The sequence below is a fragment of the Scyliorhinus canicula genome, chromosome 2, assembly GCF_902713615.1.
Source record: "Scyliorhinus canicula chromosome 2, sScyCan1.1, whole genome shotgun sequence".
Lineage (NCBI taxonomy): Eukaryota > Metazoa > Chordata > Chondrichthyes > Carcharhiniformes > Scyliorhinidae > Scyliorhinus > Scyliorhinus canicula.
This window is the reverse complement of record NC_052147.1, coordinates 44,521,407-44,546,241: the sequence shown is the minus strand read 5'-3', so window position 1 is coordinate 44,546,241 and position 24,835 is coordinate 44,521,407. Positions and strand designations below refer to the sequence as shown.

The window sequence follows — 24,835 nt, the reverse complement described above, 5'->3', positions numbered from 1 at the left end:
ACCTAATATCTGTCATAAGCCTTTTTCTGTTTCTTCCCAGCAATTACCTAAGGCTGAACCATCCTGTTTGCAACATTGGTGTCATATTTGATCCCAAACTTCCAATCACGTATCTGCAATATCACTAAAATCACCCTTGTAACTGTCTCAGCTCTGCTGAAAAATGTTCGATAAATTACGCTGTGAAAATAGTGTTGCAGCAAGTTGATTGTTGCTAGGATATATGAAATACACTTAGCTATATTGTGCATTTAAGATTAATTTCTCTGAAGTAGGTGCAATCTTGGAATATTTGCATCAAAGTAATTAAAGAACATGGCTGGCATATGCATCAAGAATAGAAAGTTTCCAATCAAGTTAAGATCTCCAGATGTTTTGTTGGATATAATTGCCTCACATTGCTCTACTTTGCTGCTCAATATCTTCCATTAAAATATCATGGCACATCAGCATAGTATGTGAAGTCCAGGATGCATTATCTGGATGAGAGTGAGTTTGGGTAGGGGGATCGAAATGTACTTTTTGCTTTGAACATATCATTTAAGTGTTCTGAAGTAAGATGGAAAGCAGATAATGGGGAAATCCAACTCTGGGTATGGGAGAAAGATGGGATTTCATGCTGATTCGAACACAGGTCCCCAGATCATTATTTTGGGTCTCTGGATTACCAGTCCAGCGACGGTACCACTATTCCACCGCTTCCCCTTGATGAAACTATTGAGCACAGATTTCCAGCCCATACTTCAATGTTTTTTCTCTGTAGAATGGGGGCCGGGGAGGGGGGAAGAAATAAGCATGCCATCTATCATGGTTTCATTAATGGGGAGACTATCCAGGTAAAATAACCTGCGATACATGGGTTCTCGCTTTCAAGAAAAAAAATTACTGTGATGCTTCTAACTGCCATAACAACAGAAGTTGCAATGCAACAAAGTCATAGATTCTATATTTAGGGATTTGTTTGATCACCACATTATAAGTGCAGTAAGCATCTAACTCCATAGGGTGTCCGTCAAGATTTTCGGTTTCAGTCAATGATTTAATTGTCCCCTCAAGCCAAATTGTTTCAATGTTGATTGGAAGCAAACAATTGTAAAAATTACCATACTGAAGGTAGTGATTTTTTTTTTTTAATTTTGGAAAAATTGTCATCTCTGCGCTTCAATAGGTAGACATTCCCATTTGACTTTTTTAAAAAGGTTGCTTCCCAAAGTCAAGACCGTTCAAGGTCCCCCAGTGGTTCTACTCCAAACATGAGTAATCAGCAAGAATTTCAATGAAAGTGCTGATTGATGGACCTTTTCACATTTATTGCAGATTTATAGACTTCTAAATGGAAGACTGCCTTTGGTTATATGTGAACCAAACTGCTATTCAGTTTCTTTGTGCGGTCATTGTGTCAGCGTTTGGTGATTGCGGTTGGGTGAAATGGCAGTAAAACTGCAAGTCTAGTTTCAAGGACAAGGGAAAGAATTGAATTGTGGCCAATTGCTCCCATAGTGCAATTAATAAAGAACATGAAAACAATTAACTGAAATGCCTCCCAACCATATTTATGAAATTCCAAATTTGGGGGGGGGTGGGGGAGAGATCCTGAGTTGCCCTAGACATTTGTTGGTGGCCTTTTTGAGCTACAGCGGGCTGAAAGTGCCCTCGATTGCTTTATTTAAGGAATTCTAGGCTATTTACCCAGCAATGAGGGAACAATTGTGTATGTTCAAGTCAGTGGCGTGTGTCAGGATCCTGTAGCTGATGGTATGCCCATTATATTGTTGCCATTATCCTTCTTGATAACGATTGTGGAAATGATACCTGGACCACCGGGATTAAGTTGCATGGAGACATTTATTCGACCTGTTTTTGCCAGAATTTTGGGTTCAGGGGTGATCTGATCGAGCTAGTCAAGATATTAACAGGGAAAGGCAGGGTCAATAAAGAGAAACAATTTCCATGGTTAGAGATTCTAAAACCAGGGGGCATGATCTCAAAATTAAGGCTACACCATTCAGGGGAGTTGTGAGGAAACATTTCTTCACTCAAAGGGTGGTAGAGGTATGGAACTGTCCCACAAACAGCAGTTGAAGCTAGATCAGTTAATTTCAATGATGTGGAGATGCCGTTGTTGGACTGGGATGGGCACAGTAGGAGTAGAATCCGAAAGCTAGTGATTCGAAACAAATCTGTTGGACTGTAACCTGGTGTTGTAAGACTTCTTACATTTAATTTTAAATCTGAGATTTAGATAGATTTTTGTTAAGAAAAGATATTGAGGGATATGAGCCAAAGGCAGGTATATGGAGTTAGGTCACCAATCAGCCATGATCTCATTAAATGGCAGGACAGGCTTGAGGGCAAAAATGGCCTACTCCTGTTCCTAACTTAGAAATACTATTAGAAACTCAGAGTTGATATACTAAATCAGACCTGCTGAGGCCACAATATGCTGATAGTAAAGGGGGTAGATATTGAGTCTAATTAAAAGGGCAAAGATGACGCAGACTGCTGTGCACTAAGAAGTGTTGAGCTTCTTGGGTGTTACAGTTGCACCCATCCAGCTGAATCTTCAATCACACGACCAACTTGAAGTTTGTTAATGGTGAGTCAGGAAGTTAGTTTCTCTTCCCAGAATAGCCAACTTCTGTTCTGCTCTGTTGTTAATATGATTGGTTCAATTTGGCTTCTCGTCATTGGTGACCCAGGATGTTATTGATGAAGAATTGGTGATAGTGTCAGGTATACATTGGGGGACTTGTGATGCAAATGTAAACACTAGTTGCCTCAAACCTGGATATGCACAGTCTTTGCTGTAACAGGTGAGCTTATTTCATTATTGGAGATGTTGAGAATCGAATTGACCACTGTCAAATAGTTGCCAAACTGGCCCACTCCTGGCCTTGTAGTGGAGGGATAGTCAGTTAATTAAGCACCTAAAGGTGGTTGGGCCTGGGGCTCTACCTTTGCCGCAGGACATCACTACAGGAATCTCAAACACCGTACCATTTTCCACTGCAAAGTTTCTCCCTTTAGCTCGATTGATTTTAGTTTTTCTCGGGCTATTTGATGTTATGCTCAGTCAGATGCTGTTTTGGAGTTGCACTTGCCTCTCCTTTGAAGTATAAATCTTGCAGCCATGCCTGAAAAGAGGTTGCTATTGGCTGCAGTTAGGGAATACGTTGTTCACATTCATTCATGGGACGAGTGTCACTGGCAATGACAGCATTTATGCCCAGAACTAATTCCCCTTGTAGAGCAATCAGCATCTCTTTCTAAATACTTTGCCGTACATTATCTGCAATACCCAGTAGCAACCAATATTGCAACCAATTTACAAAATTGCTTAAGTTTTTCACCCCTGCGTTTGGGGGTTTGTCTTGGATGGATTGTGTGGGGGGTCCAAAATACCTATCAATTTGGGTAACCAATCTAATGTCTTTTTTTAAAATGCATTTTTTTTTCATTTTCTCACACTAGGGAAATTTTTGCATCAATCACCACCATTAATTAATTGTCCATTCAGATGGAGAATTAATCAGTTATGTCATGAGCCTTGAGTTTTCTTACTATCTTTAAAGAGGAACATTGTCAACATGGCCATTTTTAGTTCTGGTGAATTTAAAAAAAAATGTATTTATTCAAAGTTTTTCAATAAGTTTTATAGAACACTGCCAAAAAGGAAAGTAATACAAAGAAAAAAAGGGCATCATGCCAACAGAACAACTTAACCCTCTAAACGATAAACAGTTTAACAAATTAACACCCAACTCAAAACAAAATAGGGCAGGCGCCCCTTTCAAAAAGGAAAATAAATCAGCCCCCCCCTCCCCCAGTTGCTATTGCTGTTGACCTCCACCTAACGTTCCGCGAGAAAGTCAAGGAACGGTTGCCACCGCCCGGAGGACCCTTGCAAGGCAAACTTTATCTTCTCCAACCTAAGAAACCCCACCATATCATTGATCCAAGCCTCCACACTTGGGGGCTTTGCGTCCCTCCACAATAAAAGAGCCTTCTCCGGGCTACCAAGGAGAGAAAGGCCAGAACTCCGGCCGCTTTTGACTCCTGCACTCCCGGATCCTCCGATACCCCAAATAACGCTATCCCCCAACTCGGTTTTACCCGAGTGTCCAAGACCTTGGACATGACCTTTGCAAAGCCCTTCCAAAACTCTGGAAGCGCCGGGCACACCCAGAACATATGGGCGTGGTTTGCTGGGTTCCCCGAACACCTCACACATCTGTCCTCCACCCCAAAAAATTTACTCATCCTCGCCCCGTCATATGCGCCCTGTGTACCACTTTAAACTGGACCAGGCTGAGCCTGGTGCAAGATGAGGAGGATTTGACCCTGCCCAGGGTGTCAGCCCACAGGCCCTCATCTAGCTCCTCACCCAGCTCCTCCTCCCATTTGCCCTTCAACTCCTCCACCGAGGCTTCCTCCGCCTCCTGCAGGTCCTGGTATATCTCCGAAATCTTACCCTCTCCGACCCACACACTCAAAATCACCCTGTCCTGTAAACTTCAGGCAGGTAGCAACGGGAATTCTCCTACCTGCTTCCTAACAAACGCCTGAACCTGCATGTAGCTGAAGGCATTTCCCGGGGGTAACCCAAATTTCTCCTCCAGTGCCGTTAAACTGGCAAAAGTCCCGTCAATGAATAGATCCCCCAGCCTTCTAATTCCCGCTCGGTGCCAGCTTCGAAACCCACCATCTATCCTGCCCGGGGCAAACCTATGGTTATTCCGTATCGGGGACAAGACTGAGGCCCCCGTCTCCCCCCTGTGCCGCCTCAATTGCCCCCAAATCTTCAACGTTGCCATCACCACCGGGCTCGTGGTATACCGTGGAAGTGGCAACGGTGCCGTCACCAGTGTCTCCAGACAAGTACCTACACAAGATGCCACCTCTAGTCTTTTCCATGCCGTCCTCTCTCCCTCCATCATCCACTTCCGAATCATCAACACGTTTGCTGCCCAGTAGTAGCTACACAGATTCGGCAGCGCCAATCCCCCACAACTGGGCTCCAAGAACAGTCTTTTAACTCCGGGGTCTTATTGGCCCACACAAATCCCATGATGCTCTTGCTCACTCGCTTGAAAAAGGCCTTAGAGATGAGGATGGGCAGGCACTGAAACACAAACAAGAACCTAGGGAGGACCATCATCTTGACAGATTGCACCCTACCCGCTAGGGAGAGCGGTAGCATGTCCCATCTCTTAAAAGTCCACCTCCATCTGGGCCACCAACCATGCCAGATTGAGCTTATGCAAGACCCCCCAACTCTTGGCCATCTGAATACCCAAATACCGAAAACTCCTCTCCTCCATCTTGAGCGGCAGCTCCTCCAACCTCTCTTCCTGGCCCCGCGCATGCACCACAAAGAGCTCGCTCTTACCAACATTAAACTTATACCCTGAGGGTCTGCATAACCTCCCCCATCTCCACCACCGGGTCTGTAATATATAAAAGCAGATCATCCGCATATAGTGAGATGCAGTGCCACCCCCCCCCCCCCCCCCCCCCCCCCCCCAAAAACCGCGGGAACCAAACCCTATGAACCCCTCCCCAAACCAAAACCTACCCAGCACCTCCCGCAGGTACTCCCACTCCACCCATTCAAAGGCCTTCTCCGCGTCCATAGCCGCCGCCACCTCTGCATCCACCCCTCCGAGGGCATCATAATCACATTCAGGAGCCTCTGCACATTTGCATTCAACTGCCTGCCCTTCACAAATCCCGTCTGATCTTCATGTATCACTCCCGGGACATAATCCTCAATCCTGGTGGCCAGGACGTTCGGCAACAACTTGGCATCCACATTAAGGAGTGAAATCGGCCTACACGAGCCACAATACAGCAGGGTCTTTGTCCCGCTTGAGAATAAGTGAGATCAGAGCTCTCGACATTGTCAGGGGAAGACTTCCTTTTTCTCTCGCCTCGTTAAAAGTTCTCAACAGCAACGGTGCCAACAGTTCTGAAAACTTCCTATAAAATTCAATCGGGAACCCATCCGGTCCTGGGGCCTTGCCCACCTGCATACTCCCCAACCCCTTAACCAGCTCCTCCATCCCAATCGGGGCCCCCAAGTCCTCTACCTGCTCCTCCTCCACCCTCGGAAACCTCAATTGGTCCAGGAACCTCCCTCCGGTGGCTCTGATTTGTGCAAGTTCTCATAAATCCCTAAAGGCCTCATTTATTCTGACTGCACTCTGTACCGTATTCCCTCTCTTGTCCCTGATTCCCCCAATTTCCCTAGCCGCCTCCTTCCTCCGCAGCTGATGTGCCAGCATCTGACTCGCCTTCTCCCCGTATTCATACGCTGCTTCTTGTACCTTCCTCCACTGGGCCTCGGCTTTCCCCTTCGTCAACAAGTTAAACTCCGTTTGGAGGCTCCGGTGCTCCTTCAACAGCCCCTCCGGCGGATTCCGCATATCTCCTATCCACCCTAAGTATCTCTCCTACCAATCTATCCCTCTCCCTGTGAGCCCTGATGGAGATCAGCTCTCCTCTCACCACCGCTTTCAGCGCCTCCCAGACCGCACTCACCGAGACCTCCCCATTGTCATTAGCCTCCACATACCTCTGTATACACCCCCGGAACTGCCCACAGACTACCTCGTCTGCTAATAATCCCACGTTCAAGAGCCACAACGGGCGCTGGCCCCTCTCTTCTCCCAATTCCAGCTTAATCCAGTGCGGGGCGATCCGAAATCGCGATGGCCGAGTACTCCATCCCCTCTACTCTCGGGATCAGTGCCCTGCTCACCACAAAAAAGTCTATCCGTGAATGTACACTTGGGAAAAGAAGGAAAACTCCCTCGCCCTTGGCCTAGCAAACCTCCACGGATCCACCCCCCCATCTGATCCATAAACCCCCTCAGGATCTTGGCCGCAGCTGGCCTCTTACCCGACCTAGACCGATCCATTGCCGGGTCCAGTACCGTGTTGAAATCCCCCACCCCCCACCAATAATTAGGTTTCCCACCTCCAAATCCGGGATCCGACTTAGCATCCGCTTCATGAACCCTGCAGCCGACCACTAACCATCATATACCGGGCCCCCTTATCCGCCACAATGCCCACCGCCTCGAAAGTCAATCGCTTGCTCACCAAAATTGCTACCCCCTGTTCTTCACGTCCAACCCGGAGTGAAAGACCTGCCCTACCCATCCCTTCCTCGGCCTGGTCTGATCTGCAACTTTCAGGTGCGTGTCCTGTAGCATGGCTACGTCTGCCTTCAGTCCCTGGCTGAAATACCTGGGCCCTCTTGACCGGCCCATTTAGACCTCTCACATTCCGCGTGATCAGCCGGATCGGGGCTACCCTCTGCCACCAATTCTCGCAGAATTCCCTCCTAAAACCCAAGTGCCACCCCTCACACCCCCTGCAAACCAATGTGGACTCCAATCCAATACCGCCCCCCTATGTCCGGCCCCGCCCCCCCTCTTTCCGCAGGAAAAGAAAACCCGCGCTCCCAGTCCAGGCTGACCCCGCCCTCTGGCGCAGCTCCATTCTCCTGCAACCTCACCCAGAGACCCAGGGTTCCTGGCCCCTTCTCCCCCCACCGTACGCAGGGAACAACCCCTCCCAAACCAGCGCCCGCACAGAAAAAAAGAAACACAAATATCACCCTCTCCCACTCCACAACATCCCCCAAAGTATGCTACAGACCACTAATTTGAGTCCAGCTTCTCATTTTTGATAAAGGTCCACGCCTCGTCTGGCATATCAAAATAGTAGTGACGGTCCTGATATGTGACCCACAGTCGCGTGGACTGCAGCAGCCCAAACTTCACCCCCTTTCCATGGAGAACCGCCTTGGCCCGATTGAATCCTGCCCTCTTCTTGGCCAGCTCTGCGCTCCAGTCTTGGTAAACGTGAATTTCAGCATTCTCCCAACTGCTGCTCCGCTCCTTCTTTGCCCATCTCAAGATACTCTCTGTCAGTGAAACGATGAAACCTCACCACCACAGCTCTCGGCTGCTCATTCGCCTTCGGTCTCCTCGCCACGACTCTGTGCACCCCATCCAGCTCCAGGGGCCCTGTGAAGGCTCCCGTGCCCATCAGCGTGCTCTGCATCGTAGCTATATACGCCCTAGCATCCGACCCCTCCGCACCTTCAGGGAGACCCAGAATCCGCAAATTCTTCCTTCTCGAACTGTTCTTCGGATCCTCAAATTTCTCCTGCCACTTTTAATGGAGTGCCTCGTGTGCCTCCACCTTCACTGCCAGGCCCAGGATCTCTTCCTCGTTATCAGAGGCCTTCTGCTGCACCTCTTTAATCGCTGTCCCCTGCATCCTCTGGATCTCTACCAGCCTTTCTATTGACGTCTTCATAGGGGCCAACATCTCTGCCTTCAATTCCGCAAAGCAGCTTCGTAGAAACTCTTGCTGCTCCCGCGACCATTGAGCCCACGCTGCCTGGTCCCCGCCCGCTGCTATCTTGCTTTTTCGCACCCGCTCTCTTCTCTAATGCCCCTTTTTTGACCGCGCCGCTCCTGGTCCACTCCATACAGTGCTAGGGGGACCTTACTGCCGTCTTCCCACACCGGGAATCGTCAACCAAGTGCCGCTGGGGCTCCTTAAAAGGGCCCAAAAGTCAGTTTTCGGTGGGAGCTGCCGAACGTGCGACCTACCCAGGCATAGCCGCAACCGGAAGTCAGTTCTGGTGAATTTTAAGACGTGAATTCAAAATCTGCAAACTATTTAATTCAGCAGAATGTTAGAAAATGGAAACCTTATCTTGCTCACTCACTTGGGCAATGAAAAAAATGTCTGTTCCATGACCTCCTGTGCCCATTTGGAATGTGAAGTGATTTTGAGGTCTTTAGGTCCCAAATATTTTTATTCTTTCTTTCAGATGATAAAAAGACTGACATTGACCATGAAACGGTGGTGGAGGAACAGATCATTGGAGAAAACTCTCCACCTGACTACTCTGAATACATGACTGGGAAGAAACTTCCCCCTGGTGGGATACCAGGCATTGATCTCTCTGACCCGAAACAGCTGGCAGAGTTTGCAAGGTAAGGATTGTATCAGATCATCCATTCCTTCAAATCTCTCTGGAGCATTAAAAGCACAAGGACTCCTGCGATTCATTAAAAAAAAACATGACCAGCGCTATCCAAAATGAGAATGGATTTTTAAAAAATGTTATCTGTCAGTATGCATTTCTATGTGAATCTACGTCAGTGAGCTCAGCATCCCCAACTTTAAGATTTAATGGATTTTGTATTAATGGGGAGAATACAAACCTCTTTTGGAGAACCTGGTGTTGGCATGTAGATAATGAAGTGGGGTTACTACTGGCTCATCTGGAGTGTGCATTATTTGCTGTAAGGATAAACCCCACATAGCTAAATCCAGCAAGCTGGAAAATTTGGTGTTTACAGACTCTCTAATGTGTCAAGATCAGGTGAGAGTAACCAAATAAAATAGCAATGTTTACCATTGTATTACATGTGTCCCACCAGTAGGACAGACCCAGCAGAAATGATGGCACAGTGGCATATATAGTCAGGGGATGTTGCCCTGGGAGTCCTCAACATTGGCTCTGAATCCCATGAAGTCTCATGACTCCTGGTCAAGCATGGGAAAGGAAACCTTCTGCCATGTACTGCCCCCTCTCAGCTGATGAATCAGTACTGCTCAGTGTTGACCACCACTTGGAGAAAGCACTGGCCTGGGTGCAGAATGTAGTCTGGGTGGGGGACTTCAACATTCATCACCAAGAGTGGCTCGGTGTTAGCCAGGTGCTAAGGCTGCTAGATTGGAACTGAGCTGATCAGGTGCTAAAACTACTAGACTGGGTCTGCGGAAGGTGGCGAAGGAACCAACAAGGAAAAAACAAACTTGACCTCAACCTCTCAACCTGCCTGCTACAAATGCAACTATCCGTGACTATTTGTAGGAGTGACCACCCACAGTCATTGTGGAGGCAAAGTCCCTTCTTCAAATTGAGGATACCCTCCATCGTGTTGTATGGCATTACCACCGTGCTAAATGGAATAGACTTCAAACAGATCTGACAACTCAAGACTGGGCATCTATGAGGTGCTATGGGCCATCAGCGGCAGAAATGTATTCAACCACAATCTGTAACCTCATGGCCTGGCATACCCCACAACCTACCATTACCACCAAGCCAGGGGATCAGCTGTGGTTCAATGAAGAATGCAGGAAGGTATGCCATCCGCATACAGATACAGCGATACCCGATGTTCCTCCCCACCCCGCACCAGACCCCTCCGACTCCCTCAACGCCATAGCCAGAGGTTCAATCGCCAGTGCAAAGAGCAAGGGGGACAGGAGGCACCCCTGCCTGGTACCACGGTAGAGCCTAAAGTACTCCGACCTGCTTCCATTTTTAACTACACTCACCATCGGAGCCGCGTAGAGCAGCCTCACCCATTTGATGAATCCCTCCCCAAATCCAAACCGCTCCAGCACCTCCCACAGGTACCCCCACTCAACTCTATCAAACGCTTCCTCTGCGTCCAGCGCCACCACTATCTCCGCCTCCCCCTCCACTGCCGGCATCATAACGTTTAGCAGTCTCCGCACATTCGTGTTGAGCTGCCGTCCCTTGACAAATCCTATCTGATCTTCGTGTATCACCCCTGGCACACAATCCTCTATCCTGGTGGCCAGGATCTTCGCCAGCAACTTGGCGTCAACATTGCGGAGCGAGATAGGCCTGTATGATCCACACTGCAAGGGGTCCTTAGTCCCTTTAAGCCAAACAGCTTAAACAGCAAGTATTGAACAAAGCTAAGCAGTTCCATACCTAACGGATCAGATCTAAGCTCTGACGTTCCTACCACATTTATGCGACTGGTGGTGGACAATTCAACAAATCACAGGAGAAGGAGGTGCCATAAATATCCTCATTCTCAATGATGGAGGAGTGCAACAAAATATAAGACTGAAGCATTCACGCATCACGAATTTGCATGTCATCCTTGCGCAGGGGCCATGCTAATCTCTGTATCGTTCCAATTTTAGTATATGTGCTGCCGAAGCATTCACAACAATCTTCAGCCTAAGTGCCAAGTGGATGATCCATCTCTGCCTCCTCCTCCTCCGGAGGTCCTCAGCACCGCAGATGTCAGTCTTCAGCCAATTCGATTCACTCCACGTAATATCAAGAAATGCTGAAGGCACTGGATACTTCAAAGGCTGTGGACCCTGACAACGTCCCGGCAATAATATGAAAGACTTCTGCTCCAGAAAATGCCAGCCAAGCTGTCGCAGTACAGCTACATCACTGGCATCTACTCAGCAATGTGGAACATTGCCCAGGTATGTTCTGTACGCAAGAAACAGGACAATTTCAACCTGACCAACTAAAGCCCCATCAACAAACAAAGTCATCAACAGCGCTATCAAGTGCACTTAATTGGCAATAATCTTCTCTCTGATCCTCCTATTCTCAGTTAGAATAAGCACCTCTTCCATGATAGTCTTCAATACCAGGGCCCTGCAAGGCTGCATACGTAGCCCCCTACTATATTGCCTATACACACATGGAATTGGAGCCAAATTTTGTAACAAATTCATCTACAAGTTTGCTGAATGCACAACCGTAGTGGGTTGGATGTCGAACAACAATGAGTCAGAGTACAGGAGGAGAACCTAGAGGAGTGGTGCAACGGCAATGATCTCTTCCTCACTGTCAGCAAAACTAAAGAGCTGGTCATTGACTTCAGGGTACAAAGTATTGTACACACTCCTGCCGCATCAATGGCACCAAGGTGGAGATCGTTGACGCCTTCCAAATTCCTAGTTGTGCGCATCACCAACAATCTGTCCAGGTCCACTCGCGTTGACACTATGACCAAGAAAGCACAACAGAGCCTATACTTCCTCAGGAAACTAATGAAATTCGGCATGCACATTGACTCGTGAACACAGCCCAGTCCATCACGTGAATTCACCTTCCATCCATTGACTATAACCTGCTTCCTTGGGGAAATGGGCAGTATAAACAAAGACCCCTCCCACCTGGATTACTCTACCAACTTCTTCCATCAGGCAGGAGATACAAAAGTCTGAGAACACGCACTAACTGATTCAAAAACAGCTTCTTCCCCGCTGTTACCAGACTCGTGAATGACCCTCTTATGGACTCTGATCTGTTCTCACATCTTCTCTACTACACTCCAATGCCTGTGTCTATGTATTTATATTGTGTATGTATGTATGTATGCCCTTATGGTTTTTTTTTCATGTATGGAACGATCTGTCTGGACTGTACGCAAAACAATACTTTTCACTGTACCTCGGTACATGTGGCAGTACAAACAATCCATTCCTTTTGGGTTCTGCGAGGATCTCTTGGCTCCTGACCTCAACCACCATGGACAAAAGAGCAGAACTCCAGAGGTGAAGTGAGAGTGACTGTTTTTTGCATCTGGGCAGCATTTGGCCGAGTATGGCATCAAGGAACCCTAGCAAATCTGGAGTCATTGGGGATTATGGGATTAAGCCCTCTGCTTGTGGAAGTCATACCTGACACAAAAGAAGAGGGTTATGACGGTTGGAGATCAGTCACTTCAGCTCCAGTACATCACTGCAGAAGTTCCTCAGGGTGGTGTCCCAGACTCGACTGTCTTCAACGGTTTCATCAGTGACCTCCCTTCCATCGCAAGGTCAGTGTTCACTGTTTGCTAATGACTGCACAATGTTCAGCACCATTTGTGACGACTCAGATACTGAAGCAGTCCATGTCCAAATGCAGCAAGACCTGGACAATATCCAGGCTTGCGCTGACAACTGGCAAGTAACATTAGTGCCTCACAAATGCCAGGCAATGACCATATCCAACAAGAGCGAATCTAACCACCGCCCCATGATATACAATGGCATTACCATCGCTGAATCTCGCTATCAACATCCTGGGTGTGGGGATTACCATTGACCAGAGACTGAACTGGACAAGCCATAACTGTATCTACACTTTGCACTGCAAGAACTCACCGAAGGTTTCTTTGGCAGTGCCTGCTAAACCCATGACCACTGCCATCTAGAAGGACAGGGACAGCAGACACATGGGAACACCACCACCTGGAGGTTCCCCTCCATATCGCTCACCATCCTGAGTTCTTTCACAGTCGCTGGATCAAAATCCTGGAATTCCCTACCGAACAGCACCATGGGTGTATCTATACCTCAGGGACAGCAGCGGTTCAAGAAGACAAATTACCACCACCTTCTCAAGGGCAACTAGAGATGGGCATTAAATGCTGGCTTAGCTAGCGAAGCCCGCATCCTGCAAATTAACTTTTCAAATTTTCACTTGAGCATTATTTTACCTGCTAGGAATGTAACTCAACTGATTATCGGAAGCCAGCTAAAGTGTATCTCAGTCCCTGATGATCAACCTGCCAGTCGAGGTTCCATTAGTGAGCCAGACTGACTAGAAAAATTACCAATTGGTCTGACTCGGGTATCAAATTACTGGGTCTGGAATGAATTTGTTTCTAAATGCCCATTTTCGAAGTATGTAATTGTGAAATCCCTTTCATCTTTGAGAAAAGATTGATCTCTCTTCTCATTTTCCTTCCTTCACCACACCCTTTTCACCAAATAGGATGATCACTCGTTGGAATGTTTCTGCAAAAGTCATTTGGCTCTCAATCTTGTGTTTAGCTCCATGTTAGCTGCTTAGCCAGCAGCTCCTTCCCTACTTACATTCCCGTATTATGTTTTTATTTTCAAGCATTATTAAAAAAATCTGCTTCAGCAGCTATTGCTGTGGGAATTTCATATTCAAACTGTTGTGCATTTATATACAAAAAGTTCCAGCCCCTTCAATTATTTTGATTGGACTTTAATTTACAGCGCTTCAGTTAATTACTTGAATTTTCATGGCAGGGGCTTTGACAAAGAGTCTGCACATCAGGAGGCAGGTACTCCCTTCAGGGTATTCGGTGATGGCCTTCCCTCCAGGCAGTCCTTCAGACATTGTTCTTTAAGTGAACTCTAATTAATACATTTATGAAGTGGTCAATATTTAAGAGTGAACAAGAATAAAATGGGTTTCATGGGTCATTGTGATAAATATTAATTTCCTATGTGTTTTGATATTTCATGCCGTGCCACATTCTATGTAGGATGAAGCCAAGGAAGCAGAAAGAAGATGATGCGCCTAGAACCATAGCATGTCCTCACAAAGTGAGTGTATTAATCATGTACCGACATCAGTTTATTAGATAACAAAAAAAACAGGCTCATTACTTAACTGATTTATGGATGATGTGATTTACAAGAGGGTTTTTTGTATTAATAATTTGTCATTTGTAGTCAATAGTGACCATTTCAGTGGTAGAGTTCTTGTCAAGAAGTACTGTTAAAAAAGCAGGCTGTACATTAGCATTTGAATAATGGAATTTTGTTTGATCTGAGTGGCGTTTTTACTTGTAATATTGTTCTCAACCCCCACCTAGGTTCTGTTTTAATAATCTTTATTGTCACAAGTAGGCTTACATTTAACACGGCAATGAAGTTACTGTGAAAAGCCCCTAGTCGCCACATTCCGACGCCTGTTCGGGTACACGGAGGGAATTCGGAATGTCCAAATTACCTAACAGCACGATTTTTGGGACTTGTGTGAGGAAACCCACGCAGACATGGGGAGAACATGCAAACTCCGCAAGACAGTGACCCAAGCTGGGAATCAAACTTGGGACCCTGGCGCTGTGAAGCAACCATGCTGACCACTCTGCTGGGACCCTGGTGCCGTGAAGCAACCGTGCTAACCACTGTGCTACCGTGTCGCCCTCCATTTATGTCAGATTTCCGATTGAGGAAACCAGTAAAATATAGCAAGAATGCAAGTAAATGGAATGTGCAATTCACTATAAATGAGAACTTGATTGGGGGTGGCACTGGGGTTAGCGTTGCTGCATCACTGCGCCAGGGATCCAGGTTCAATTCCGACCTCGCGTGACTGAAGTTTGCATTTTCTTCCTGGTGCTTGGGTTTCCTCCCACAGTTCAAAGATGTGTAGGTCAGGTGAATTGATCACTCTAAAATTGCCCCTTGGTGTCCAGGGATGTGCAGGTTAGGTTGAGGGGTGATTGGAATAATGGGCAGGGACGTGGGCTTGGGTGGAGTGCTTTGTCAGAGGGTCAGTGGAGATTCGATGGGCCGAATGACCTGTACTGTTGGGATTCTATGATTTGCATTTTGAGCTATCTACTATATCTAATACAGTGTAGGGTGTTACAACACAGGTTGCTGAGATCATTAATTCTTCACGGTTTTTCTCAACAAGCCAACCATTGGAATAAATACGCAACTGTATGAATTTGCGTTTTTGACAAGTTTTGTTATTTAATGTGTCAGGCTTTGATTTAGATTTTTTTCCTGTTTGGAAGCTTTTCTGCTGTTCTATTCATCATAATTGCACCTGATTACAAAGCATTGGAATGTTAGTGCCAACCAGTTCAGGTCTATTTTAATTATTATTGTGAATGGTTTCCCCCTCTTTCTGATAAACCTGTAGTCATTATCTATCTTCTCAAAAAACAACTCATTGACCCCTTTGTCCTCAAACTACTGTTCCATCTTCAACCTCCTTTACTTCCCTGGACAGGACCTCTCAATTCTATTCCCATCTTTCCCAAATTCCATAGTTGAACCCCTCTCTTCAGGTTCTGCCCATGCCACAATACAGAAATGGTTCTTATCAAAGTCTTAATTGATGTCCTGTGTAACTGTGATAAAGGATGAACTTTCCTTCTTCATCTTTTTCTACCTGTGCAGAGTTTGGCACAGTTGACCACAGCATCTTCCCATGACACCTCCGCTATCATCTGGATGGAATTGCTCCAGCATGATTTATTCTTATCCATCTCATAGTAGCCAGAGAATTATTTGCGGTGGCTTCCCCTGCTCCCACACTGAAGCCTGTACCCTCCAAAGAGCAATCTATCTTTGGCACCTTCATATTTCTCATCTACATGCTGCCCTTTGGCAACATAATCCAAAAGATACAGCATTACATTTCAAATGTATGCTGAGAGCACCCACCTGTACCTCACCACCACCTCCCTCGACGACCCCACTAAATTATCACGAAGGATAATCCTACAACCAGTATGAGGTGAGCAGAAGTTTCCTCTGATGGCATTATTTTTGGTTCCCACTGAAAATTCTGTTCCCTGGCACCTTGGCAATAACCTGAGTTTAAGCCAGTCCACTTGAATCCTTGTCGCATTTGATTCTTGCTGCTGCAACCTTTATTCAAGCCTTTGTTACCCTCTAGACTTGACAATTCTATTGCATCCTGGCTGGTCTCTCAAATTCTACCCTTGTAAACTTGAGCTCATCCAAAACGTTGCTACCTATGTCTTAATTTGCAGAAAGTTCTGTTCCCCTGTGCTCAGTGACATATATTGGTTCCTGCAACATCTTAGATTTTAACGTCCTGGTTGTATTTTTTAAAAATCCTTCCATGCACTCTTTCCAATCTCTACTCTTTTCCAGTACCACAACCCTCCGGTATCTGTGCTCCTCTAATTCTGGCCTCCTATGCATTTCTAATTATAATTGCTGCACCATTGGTGGCGTGCCTTTAGTTACCTGGGCCCCACGTTTTGGAGGTCCTTCCCAACACCTCTCTGCAATACTTCCTTCCTTTAAATTACTGCTTAAAACCTACCTGTTTGACCCAAGCTTTTGGTCATCTGACCTAATATCTCCTCGTCTGGCTTGGTGTTATATTTTGTTTTAGAATGATACTGTAAAATGCTTTGAGATCTTTTATTATCTTAAAGCCAATAAATTATGTTCAACAGCGCACTTTTTTTATGGCAATAGACTTGGGCATTCTTTTTAGAAAATAATACGTGGAACTTGCCCAGCATCTCTGGGTAAATTGCTGTTTTGCTACTGTAGGACTTCCAAAGTCCAACCAGTGGAACAACTGCAAAAGGAAATGCACACTCGGTGCTGCTTCTGATTATCACATGCAGAATGATTAACAACAAGTAATAATAATAATTGCTTCTTGTCACAAGAAGACTTCAATGAAGTTACTGTGAAGTTACTTGTTCTGAATTACAAGCCAGCTGTTTAGCCCACTATGCAAGTTTGGGCTTGGCTGTAGTGTTATATGCAATGGAATTATCTTACTGAACTCCACTTGTAGATAGTTGTTTGGATGTTCCCAAGATAGCTATCACTCACAGCTATATCTGTATTGGAAGAATAATTTTATGTTGAATTATCATAATTATTGTGATGAACATCAAAGATGCTTAAAAAGGAGCTGCAAGGCTGTTTAACAAAGGTGATCCAGAAGCATCATAAAACACAATTTTGCAACATTGAAACATTGTTTATGTTGGTAGTACTGAAATCAGAGAATTTTAAAGCAACAAATGATAGTTTATTTAAATAATGGCATTCGCAATCACTGCAATTGATTGAGAAAATATATTAACAGAAGGAGAACATTTATTATTGTCTTTTATGACCTCCGGATGACCCAAAGCAAGTTTAGTCAATTAAGCACTTGTTGAATTGCAGTAATATGAACCCAGCAGCCAATTTGCATGTGGCAAGGTCCCACAAACATTGTGACTCAAACCATTGAGGGAGCATCCACCAGTTTGACCAAGTGAAAGGATTACATTTTATTCTAATAAAACTCATTATTGCATAAACAATTTAAGATGTATCCCAAAAATGGCAACATGATCGTCTATGTCATCTGATTTTCAATGTTGGTTGAGGAGATAATATTGTCTGGGACACGAGGTGAACTTGCCTGTTCTTTTAAAAATCTTTTACGTTCACGTGAGAAAGTGGACAGGGCCTCCGTGTAACATTGTGTCTGAAAGGTGACACTTTCAACAGTGCTCTGCATTCAGTGCTGCACTGGATTGTCAGCCAAGATTTCTTTGCTCCAGTCTCTAGGTTTAAAAAAAATAAATTTAGAGTACCCAATTCATTTTTTTCAATTTAAGGGGCAATTTAGCATAGCCAATCCACCTACCCTGCTCATCTATGGGTTGTGGGGACAAAACCCATGCAAACACTGGGAGAATGTGCAAACTCCATACGGACAGTAACCTAGAGCTGGGGTCGCACCTGGGACCTCGGTGTGTGAGGAAGCAGTGCTGCCCTAGTCTCTAGGGTTTAAAAAAATAAATTTAGAGTACCCAATTTTTCCTTTTGAGGGGCAATTTAGAATGGCCAATTCACCTAATCTGCACATCCTTGGGTTGTGGGGGTGAGACCTACACTACACTGGGCGAATGTGCAACTCCATACGGACAGTGACCTAGGGCTGAGATTGAACCCGGGTCCTCGGCACCATGAGGCAGCACTGCAAACCACTGCACCATTGTGCTGCCCTAAAGGGGTTTAAACCTAGAGAAAAACATGCGCATTACACAAGGTATCTTAATGTGCTGATGCACAGACAGTAAAAGGATTAGGCCATATAAATACAAATTGGCCTCTTTTGTATTTCATGAATCCAGATACAAAATGAAGTATTTGTCTAATGTTGAATTAGACTCCAGTTGCAGGAAGGGGTATAAAAACAATGGAAAAGCTTTGTTGTAGCTTCACTAGGTTGTTACCAAAAATGAAAGGTTAGTTATGAAGAGAGATGTGAGAAGCTGAATGACTGGTTTCATATTTCTTTTGTTACGGATATAAAATAAAATCTTCAAAATGGCATCTGGGATAATAAATAATTTAAGCTGTATCTTAAATTATTAATGTAATAGTGAATTTTATCAGAAGAAAATACAAGCCTTTCAGTTGGTCAAACTAGTGGATGAATCTTTTATGAATGGTGCCACAGTGTTGCCAATGATTAGAAGTAATAAAGTACTACACTTGCTACCATCAAGAGGGGACCTGCATTAATATAGCATCTTTCATGACAACAGAACTACTGTGGTCTTTATTGTATAGTGCCATGGGCTATTTCGTGTCCACCTGATACAGCAGGCAAGGCAGCTGTTTAATGGCACCTCCGACAGTGTAACACTAAAATGTAGGCTTGGCTTATGGGCCTTGGTCTCTGGAGTAAGACTGGAAAGGACAACCATCTTATTCAGTGGAAAGGGCATTACGCTGAGAATTAAAATGAGTTGCCATTTTGTTACCTTTTAGCATGGGTGTACAAACCCCATCTCAAGAATTTATAAATGAAGTACAATATTATAGATTGCATATATATGTTGTTTCAAGGAAGTATCTGTTTACTAAATGCAGCCTGAGCAGGTTAGTAGCGTGGCAGTGTAGTATTGATGTATTACTGCTGGGCGACTGCTGCCTAAGGTGCTGAGGACCCGGGTTTGATCCCAGCCCCGGGTCACTGTCCATGTAGATTCTCCCCGTATCTGCGTGAGTTTCACCCCCACAATCCAAAGATGTGCAGGTTAGGTGGATTGGCTTTACTAAAATTGCCTCTTAATTGGAGGGAAAATAATTGGGTGCGCAAAGAAGTATTACTGCTGACTTTTTTTTTACCACTTTATCTTTGCTGGCTTCAGTAACCAAATCCAGTGAGTTTTGACAACGTCAAATTTGGGATGTAATTTATCTCGTTACTGTTGCAAGTGAAGCATATGATATAAATTAAACTAATATTGCTTTACAAAAAGAATATAATATATTTTTTAAATTTGGAATACCCAATTCATTTTTTCCAATTAAGGGGCAATTTCTAACGTGGTCAGTCCACGTAACCTGCACATCTTTAGGTTGTGGGGGTGTGACCCACGCAAACACTGGGAGAATGTACAAACTCCACATGGACAGTGACCCAGAGCCGGGATTGAACCTGCGACCTCGGCGCTGTGAGGCAACGGTGCTAACCCCTGCACCAGCATGCTGCCCCAGAATATAATATTTATGCCTAATTTTGAAAATTAACTGACCAAAGGTTCCTTTTGTAATATGCCAGCTGTTGTGGAACACCTAATAAATTACAAATATGTCCATTTAATTGGCGCATGTAATGAAGATTGTGTTGAAAACCTTTTGTGTGTCAAGCACAGAATTTCTTACATTGTAACTTCTCCGTGTACATCCCTTGTATCAGGTTAAATAATTGTTCCCTAGGACAATGTAATGAGGACAGATGGCCCATTGTGCCTGATAACTGGTGGAACACTGAAATGTTTGCAAGGTCATAGAGTTCCCATAGCCTGTTACAAATTTCAGCAATTCTGTTTCAGCGAGCAATCATTGGCCCTACTTTGGACCTTCTGCCTGCAAACAACAACGTTGTTTTTAGTATGTTCTGGAGGTAAAAGAGGTGGTGTGTAATCTCCATTGGTATTTAATTTTTTTTTTAAAACTGGATTAATGCTTAATGTGATTCTACCAGTTGGTTCTTTTTCTGTTGGCTAAAGTTTCAGTATTCCACTGTTGAGTCGTTGTTTTATGGCTTTGAAGACACTGAAATTACAAACAGTGGCAAGTAGGACTGAGTCACAATAGCACTTCTACAGTCATTAATAATCTTTGTCACACGTAGGCTTGCATTAACACTGCAATGAAGTTACTGTGAAAAGTTCCTAGTCTCCACATTCCGGCGCCTGTTCGGGTACACAGAGAGAGAATTCAGAATGTCCAATTCACCTAACAAACAGGTCTTTCGGGACTTGTGGGAGGAAACCCACGCAGACACAGGGAGAACGTCCAGACTCCGCGACACAGACAGTGACCCAAGCCCAGAATTGAACCTGGGACTCTGGCGCTGTGAAGCAACCATGCTAACCTCTGTGCTACCATGCCATTAACTTGCATCATTTTGTAATTTGCTCCTTTTGCTGAACTTTTATTCTCACTGCACTGCATTTTGCTATGTTTTTATACATTAGACATTGACCAGTATTTTGTTTCTAAAACCATGTGCAATAACAGATGCAAGTAAGCAGTGTATTGGAAAGATAATCTCTGTCAATTTAGTGTGTTGGTGCAGTATCTAGTTTGTTCGTTATTACATTTTTTAAACAAATATGTTAATTTTCTAGGGTTGCACTAAAATGTTTAGAGATAACTCTGCCATGAGAAAGCATTTGCATACCCACGGCCCACGAGTGCATGTCTGTGCTGAGTGTGGAAAAGCTTTTGTGGAGAGTTCAAAACTGAAGCGACATCAGCTTGTTCATACCGGAGAAAAACCTTTCCAGGTAAAGACTGTTAACTTTTGCCTGCTCTTTTCCACTGCTGTTTAATTGTTGACATTGAATTTATGTACTGATGGATATGATGTTTAGAAATTTGGTGGTTTTGTAGAAATGTTGCTCTGATATTACAAAAGTAAACAATTCAACATGTATTCTGTTCAGTTATACTCAGAAATTTTGAAAGCTCCTGGATTTTTTACTGATGTAACTATTTTGTAAACCTAGTTTGATTCTAGATGATTTAATTGGTGATCTTGCTAAATAGGTTTTCCCATGTAGCTACTGCTGGTTTTGTCGTAAGACTTTGTTTTTCCTGCATTGATCCATTATTAAATTCATGACAGCGTCATGGCCATAATGCATTAGGAACTTGGTGGAAGGCACGCTGGATAATGCAGTTAATTAGAGGGTTGTTTTTTCACCTAGATACATACCTGGATGTGGACCTCTGAAAGATTGAACTAAAGGTTTACGCTCTCCAATGGTCCTAAATGAAGTTGGTTTGGGCACTCTCAATTTAGTACAATACATGTGAAAGCTTAACATAAAACTGGGCTTCACATTTGGAGGGCTTTTGGCATCAAAGCCTGAGAGGGTGGAAAATGTCCACATTGATGTAAAGTAACTGTAAGGAATTGGGGATAGAGGGCATTCAACCCATGAACTAATGACCCAAACCGTTTCCACAAGAGGAAAGCCCAAGAGGTAGAATGGCTGTTTGTTTTCTTCTATTTTAATGTGAAACATGGGAAGCTCTTTCTGCAAATAAAATGTTTTGTTTTGTTTTGAACCAGTGTACATTTGAAGGATGTGGAAAACGCTTCTCACTGGACTTCAATTTGCGCACTCATGTGCGAATCCATACTGGCGACAGGCCCTATGTTTGTCCTTTCGATGGATGTAATAAGAAGTTTGCCCAATCAACTAATCTGAAGTCTCACATCTTAACACATGCCAAGGCCAAAAACAACCAATAGATTTCTCCAGGAGGGAAGAACCTAGTCCTTAACAGGGCATTATATGACCACATTTGGGCATAATGTTGACCTTCCCTTTGTATATTTCTAGCGAAGAATTTTAAATAACTCTTGCATAACAAAAAAAAGACTTGTTTTGATAAAGTAGTCAAAAAGTTGGAGATGATGATGCTAGGATGCTCTTCTGTTTTTGTCCTGTGTTCCTGTTTCAATAACACCTTGGTGTTTTCTAACCAACACATTACCCTGGGGGAAATAAAGCCCTGATGAACTTGCATTTATCAGAATCTACCCGACAGTGATAATAATTGGATTTATTTCAGCATTCATATACATATGACACTCTCCCAGTGCTTAGAGCAATTCACATTTTTAATTTTGTATTTTCCAGGTGTGCATATTGTACACTCATTTGGATATGCTAGTAATGCAGATGCTATGTAATTTTTTTTTTTGGAGTTTGAAATTTTTGCTTGTAATAGTTTCTTCAAAATCATAGAATTGGCAGTAACTGTACTACATGCATATTTAGAGTTATTTCTTGTATAAAGTTTTGAATTTTTTGTTTGCTATCTTAATTTGGTTGTATTCTTTGATGTTAACACATTTTGTATAATTGTATTGTATACTGTAATGAAATCATGTAGTATAAAAAATATAGTACCGTGATTCAATGGTGTTAATCAACATAAACCTGTTTTAGTCACAATGTTTATTTTTTGAAATGTACTGCCGGTTGCTAAAGTCTAATGTAATTTCTTATTAGAGGCGCCTGTTTCAGTTGTGTTATGCAAAAAAACGCAATGCTCAGTTCCATTATTAGATGTATTGTGCGGGCACTGACCTATTATTAACATCTGTTAATATGTACATCCCATGTACTAGATAAAGGCCAACAATAAAGTTGTGGTCCTGAAGCAAGCACTTGTTAGAAAGTGATTTGCAGAGCATTGTGATTCTCCTAACTGCTTTAAATCTAGTCTGAGAAGCTGTTGTTTTTCACTAAACAAAGAGTAGGAAAGTATAAACAGGAAATACCTACAGTAAGATTTATACATAGAACACTAACTGAAATTATGGGTTTCCTGTGCAACTCAAGTCGTGATCTTTCTCAGCATTTCCACCTTGCTGCAAATAATAAGTGGAATCTTTTTGGAATTCTCAAACACAGGTAACTATATTCAGGGTGGAAAGGATGCGTGACCCTGGGTGAAACAGGCTATATAACCTTTGTTCAGTTTAAATTGTAAGTGCTGTAGGTTGAACTTTGGAAATAAATTGTTTTGTTTTTAACTGCTCACAAGAGTTTCGTATTAGAGATTGATTGCCTTTACATTTTTTTATTGGTCATGACAATTTTTAAGTTTTATTCTGTGTGGAAGAAAAACATGATTATTATAAGGCAATGTGCTCAGTAATTTTCTTAACTTCATGAGCAGTCCTGAGGTTGTGTTGCTTTTTTAAAAAAAAAATGCATCTGAATGCAATATCGAAATTTATTGGGCTTATAGATCTTTAGGTGAAAAGTTAATTGTTTTTTAAAAGTAACTAGCAGATTTCCAGTAGCATTGCTAATGGTGGGTCAGTGGTACTTGATTCAAACGTGATGGCGTGCACATATTCTACTGAAAGAACTTGGAAAGAAGTTTTGTGAGACCTCTTCAAGGGATGATACGGTATGTTTTGATTACTAGAAAATGTGTTTTCATTGTGTACTGTGGGGTAAGTAACTAGCTTTAAATAAATCTCTGCATTCAGGGGAGCAGCTCTTTAATGTCTTAAAAAAAAAGGCAAAGAAATAAGCACGTTGGGAAATAAAAAATAATTTCTTATCTTTCCTCCTTTACCAAGTTTTTGCAATAGTTGTCAAAAAGTTCGAATTAAATATTTATTTAAATATGAATTTTTATTTAGACTCGCTATCCAAGTTTGAATATAGCACTGCTTCCAGGGTTGCTAGAATGAGCAACGATTGTTTTTGTATAAACCTATATGGGATGTATTCCAAATAATACAAAAGCTGCCATTTAAAGAAAAATAGAGCTGCTCCTTTCTATTGCTTGACTGTCTCTGATTCTATTATCCTTTTACAACTGTATCTGTAAGAGATTAACTTGTATATATTATGGACTTTTTACTTTCAGTTGCTACAGAAAAATGTAGTTCATGTTCCACCATGACTTTGTTGAATGCAAAATAAATAAATTGCCATTTATGCTCTAGTTACAAGTTTTGATTGGCAGAACTTTATATTGGTAAAGAGGTGTACAGGGGCTTTTGAGGTAGAAAGTGCTTACAAACTAGCCAACTAGCAGCCCTTTAAAAAAGAGTTTTATATGAACAAATGCGCATAGACATGCCGTACTATCCCCATGAACTCTGGGCTTGGTTTTTTTTTCTTTGGCACAAATATTTCAAATGAACAATATTTCAAAGTATTAGCTTAAACAGCTGTTAATTTTGATAATTATATTAATTATTGCAAATAGTAATAGCGAGCACATGGGTGTGCCCTTAGAATTATTTTCAAAAATATTTTGATTTGATCTGCCTTTAAATATGTACTTTTAAAACACTTTTATTCCTGTTCTGTGTTCACTATGATTTGCTCACACTCGACAGAAAAGATAGTTAAAAGTAAAAGTACAATTTGTAATCCCTTGATACCTAAGCAAAATGGGATTCATTTGCAATCTC

General features: G+C 43.4%; 1 protein-coding gene and 1 pseudogene across 1 annotated transcript in view; one reads left to right on the top strand and one right to left on the bottom strand.

Annotated features, from left to right (window-relative positions):
* The window catches only part of yy1a (YY1 transcription factor a), a 31,026-nt gene extending 6,666 nt beyond the window's left edge, over nt 1-24,360 (top strand). The window contains exons 2-5 of the mRNA XM_038777009.1: nt 8,855-9,020; nt 14,112-14,172; nt 21,006-21,164; nt 21,956-24,360. Of these exons, the coding sequence (XP_038632937.1) occupies nt 8,855-9,020; nt 14,112-14,172; nt 21,006-21,164; nt 21,956-22,138 (569 nt within the window). The 3' untranslated portion in view covers nt 22,139-24,360. The remainder of the gene's footprint in view (nt 1-8,854; nt 9,021-14,111; nt 14,173-21,005; nt 21,165-21,955) is intronic.
* On the bottom strand, nt 10,922-11,021 carry LOC119962509 (annotated as a pseudogene).
* Nucleotides 24,361-24,835: the final 475 nt, after the last annotated feature.